Source organism: Frankliniella occidentalis, unplaced genomic scaffold (assembly GCF_000697945.3).
Source record: "Frankliniella occidentalis isolate FOCC.00 unplaced genomic scaffold, Focc_3.1 Scaffold160, whole genome shotgun sequence".
Taxonomy (NCBI): Eukaryota; Metazoa; Arthropoda; class Insecta; order Thysanoptera; family Thripidae; genus Frankliniella; species Frankliniella occidentalis.
In genome coordinates this window covers 287,556-291,993 of record NW_026267286.1, presented here as the reverse complement: position 1 = coordinate 291,993, position 4,438 = coordinate 287,556, and the positions used below count along the sequence as shown (strand labels likewise).

The window sequence follows — 4,438 nt, the reverse complement described above, 5'->3', positions numbered from 1 at the left end:
GGGGGGGGGCACGCTGATAAGCCCGGCTAGAATAACTTGGCAAAGTGCTGGCGCCCCGCCGCGCCACGGTGACAGATAGGCGCGCCCACCCGCCTCCACTGTCCGTCCGGGCGCGGCCGGGTTACTGTACTGGGATACTTCATCATTTTCAGTGCGTGTCTGAAGGGTTGGTGGTTGCTGCCCTGACGCACCGAGCGGCGAATGGCCTTTCCCCCCTCGCATGGACTCCGTGCGAAGGCTTTGCTTTAGGTGGTACGCACTCGCAGTTGCTGTCTATATGCTGGAGAGAAAAATATTTTATAGGTTTCTTGTCATTTTCATTCTTCTGAAGGTCTCCCTTCGGCTCGTTTTTGTCGGAACGTCAGGGAGAACCGTTCGGCTGTCACACAGGTGCGGTGCGCTGTCCGCTGTCACCGCCCCGGGTTTCCTCGGAAACACAGCGTAGTCGTAGCCGGGCCAGATTCCTTTGGGCCTGCCTGTGGCCGGCGTGGCCGGTTGTGCGGGTGGCTGTCCTCTCTCTTTCTGACGCCGCCGCCGCCGCCGCCGCGCTGACCTGGCCCGAGCCGGGCCAGAGCGCCGAGCAGGTGGCTGTCGAGTTCACCTGCAGCTGGGACGAGAGCGGGGGAGAAGGCCTCACCTGAACAACTGCTGCTGAGTGCGGCCATGGGTGCGGTTTATCCTTGCTTCATCACACTCGGAAAATAATAGTGATATATCCAAAAGTCGGCCACCAACACACACACACAAGCACTGACTCACAAACGCGCACACACCCACTCACGGGCGTCCCGCGACGTACACGGGCAGCAGCGGCCTCGACACGCGTCACGCAGAACAGACACCTCCCCGGGCCATCACAGAGGCGCAACTGCGGCGGGCGGTGGTGGCGGCGGCGACGGCGAGCGGCGGCTGGCGAGCGGCTTGGGAGGGGCGCCCCCCCCCCTTGTCCCCCTCAGGTAAAGGTAAAGCGGTTGGGCGCCGCCGCCGCCGACGCTACCGCAACACTTGTTGTAGTGCAGCCACCCTCCCCCTCCCCCCTCTTCACCCGCTCCGCCAACGAATGCGAGCGTTTCAACACAGGTGGCGCCACTGTCGACATACCCATCGCACACTGTCGCCAACCTGTGCGGCGAAGCGAGCGACTCGTCGCGGGAAGAAGACGCAACATGTCGAGTGAGAAAATGATGGAAACGATGTGAAGTGAAAGTGTATGCTTCCCTCGAGCTTTTATTACTCATTACTAAGGGTTGGTCGGCGCTCGGGACGCTGCCGCTACGCGGCTGTCGGTTGGCAGAGTTGGCAATTGGCAGCGAGCGCGTCCAGTCACGGCCCGTCGGAGCGAGCGCACGTCGCCCGAGAACGTGGTGAACTCGACATCCAGCCGGCCGTGCTCTGGGAGATCTTTTTGGGAAGCCATCATCAGTGTTGAAGCGAGGAACGGCCATATTGGATTAGAACATGGCGTCCTCCGATTACCTGGAGGTTGTTATTAAGCCCGATATTCAAGAAGTAGAGATTGAGTCGATGCCCGTAGACATGCCGTGCGAAACCGTGGAGACCACCATCGACTACGGCTCCGGCGAGCCCATGATCGCGCTGCAGCCCCTCCCCGAGCCCGGCAGGGAGGAGATCATTCTCCAGACCCAGGAAGAGATTGTGTGCAGTGAGGACCCGCTAACGTCTGTTTACGACCAAATGCAAGTGCCGGACCAAGAGATTTACGTCGAGACGAGTCCGGGGCCGTCGAGAAAAGGTCGCAAGGGCAAGCGCGGCGGTCGTTTCAAAGGCGACAACTTCCTGAGCGACGGCACCGAGACCAAGGCCCGCAAGTGGGAGCAGAAACAAGTCCAAATCAAAACCCTGGAGGGCGAGTTTTCCGTGACCATGTGGGCGTCCGGGACAGATGATGGTAAGTAGTTTTGGCCGTTGTGTAGCGCCGTCCGCGGGCGGCGTGCCCCCGAGCCCCGTGTCCTGTCACTCGACGGGGGCTTTGTCCCGCTCGGTCCGGCACCGTGTTTGTGCCCCTGCACCCTCACGCCGTGCTGGACGGCGTCCTCGCTCTCGCGGACCCCCCCGTGTCCTGGCCGTGGCACCTGTGCGAAACGGCTCGACGCCGGCGTGCCAATGTTTATGTACTTTGTTTGTTTTGGTGCTTCGTCTGCCATATTATGATCTAAGGGCGCAGCCATATTTTTCCCAGGCAAAATGGCCACTGGACACTATGGCGTCGGTGGGTCGCGAGGCGTTCGCGACCGCGGCGTTTTGCGGGGATTGGGGCTGGTTGATGGGCCTCTTGGGCCGGGCGGGCGGGAGCACCGCACAGGGCGAGCCCCGGAGATGTGCTCCCGAGATGTCGGGGCGTTTGCCTCCGAGCTGTTTTCGTACAGTTGCCCTCGGAAAACTCGGCGTCCTTGAGCTGGTGGGCCTTCTTCTTCGCAATCAATGAAGGTGCTACTCTAGCGCCATCTGCCTGTCAAACAAAGGAGCCGAGCCCGGGCCGTTTGAACCCGCCGCATGTCCACCTCGCCCCAAAACTGTTTCGTCCTCTGAAAAATACAGTTGGATCTACCTTCTTCCACTACCTTAGTGTTTCAAATGTGCAGTAGTCTAGTCGTTGGCCCTTGTCCACACAGATGAATGCAGTAATGATGAAGACGACACGGACCAGGATACCAGTGACTACCTTAAAAAGAATTCAGCTGACGGAATGCCTGGCCTGGACCTCAGTGACCCCAAACAACTTGCTGAATTTGCAAGGTAAGATTTCTTTGTGTTTGACTTTTCGAATTCAGTCAAATTATGAACTTACTTTATTTTTATGATTAATTTGCTGTGTAGACCTGGTCACAAAATGAGGAAAAAAGAGCCAAGTGATGGTGTGGACAGAACTATTGCATGTCCGCACAAAGGTTGCACTAAAATGTTCCGTGACAATTCGGCAATGCGCAAACACTTACACACACATGGTCCCAGGGTACATGTGTGTGCAGAATGTGGCAAGGCATTTGTTGAAAGCTCTAAGCTCAAGAGACATCAACTTGTTCATACAGGAGAAAAACCTTTCCAGGTATGCTCACTTACTTACCGATTATTTATATTTTAGTTCATTATTGATATTTTTAAACTAAGCATTTGTTTCTATGTGCTGGGTGCTGAATTAAGATCAAGTATTAACTACGGAATCTTTTCTTACAGTGTACATTTGAAGGTTGTGGAAAGCGCTTTTCTCTTGATTTCAATCTCAGGACACATGTTAGGATTCATACAGGTGATAGACCATATGTTTGTCCATTTGATGGTTGTAACAAAAAGTTTGCACAGTCAACCAATTTGAAATCTCATATCTTAACTCATGCTAAAGCAAAGTAAGTAAAATTGTGTATTTTTCTACTCTTATTTTCAACATTATCAGATATAACATTTGTATTTCTTCAATTTTCAGGTCAAGGAATCCAGGAAGATCGGTCCCCATGATTCACGCCCAACCATTTGTACCCCAGTATGTACAAGTTGAAATGGGTGACACAGATAATCAACAATTCATTGTTTATGCTGATTAGAAGACTGCTGTTTTTGTGGAGAGACTGGATGGGATCAAGTGAAGTGCCAGTGCCTAGGTGGAAGTGGCTGCTGAGAAGTTGTGTACCACCTTGTGTGAAGTGAACTTTTACCCTATTTTGAGGAGTTTGTGAGAAACTTATTGCTAGCTTTATATTTAATTGAAATAGTGGCATTACACTTTTGATAGTTGTATATACTTTAAAAATGCCTGATGAACCTGTCGTCAACATGCACTGGAAAATCATTTTCATAGCTTTCAGTATGTGTTTCTGGAAATGCACATCTGTAAAAACCTGGTACCTGCCCAAACGTGATATTTTGAAACTGAAAGACGACAGGAGCTCATGCAGATCTGAAGAGTGTCAGTGCTACGTTGTCCTATAGACTCGGTCTGTGTGCATTTTGTGCTTTTCTCTTTAAAAGCTCAAGTGCAAGGCATTGTTTTTACTCTTGCAATTAGGTTTTATGTCCGGTGTTTGTCACCAAAAAGTCATTTTATGTAGGGGTCGAGTGTGTGTCTCTAATTTGAAATTCCTGTAAAGTACCTAAATTAAATTTTCCAGTATGGCCCCTGTGTTGTTGCCATTTGTTAACACAGGTAGAGACTATGTTTGGTTTGAGTATTGCCTGTGACAACACTTGAACTGCAGTGATATGAAAATAATTTCCTTATTTACTCTTTTGCTTGTGTTTCGTCAGATTTTGCTAGTGTCATGCACTGTGTGTTAAGCCAATCATGGTTCATATTTTTATGAGATGGTGCTACCTGCCCGGTAGTACCAGGAAGATTGTGATGATGTTCCAAAAGTCATGTAGGTAGATAAGTATCTACAACTGCCTTGTGCCTCTATTTTCTGTGTAACATTTGATTAGTAAT

At 51.5% G+C, this 4,438-nt stretch overlaps 2 protein-coding genes across 6 annotated transcripts in view; one reads left to right on the top strand and one right to left on the bottom strand.

Moving 5' to 3' along the window:
- Window positions 1–4,438, bottom strand: part of LOC113208529 (uncharacterized) — a 21,811-nt gene that overhangs the window by 3,896 nt on the left and 13,477 nt on the right. The gene's annotated exons all lie outside the window — the stretch shown is intronic.
- On the top strand, window positions 1,345–4,134 carry LOC113208528 (transcriptional repressor protein YY1). 2 transcript variants are annotated; one of them, XM_026425558.2, is made up of 5 exons: window positions 1,345–1,909; window positions 2,634–2,757; window positions 2,839–3,067; window positions 3,196–3,365; window positions 3,443–4,134. In XM_026425558.2, the coding sequence occupies exons 1-5, from the start codon at window positions 1,459–1,461 to the stop codon at window positions 3,558–3,560; spliced, it is 1,092 nt and encodes a 363-aa protein (XP_026281343.1). In that variant the 5' UTR covers window positions 1,345–1,458; the 3' UTR covers window positions 3,561–4,134. The 2 variants fall into 2 exon arrangements, with proteins under 2 accessions (XP_026281343.1, XP_026281344.1); XM_026425559.2 differs by having other exon boundaries at window positions 1,346–1,909; window positions 2,637–2,757.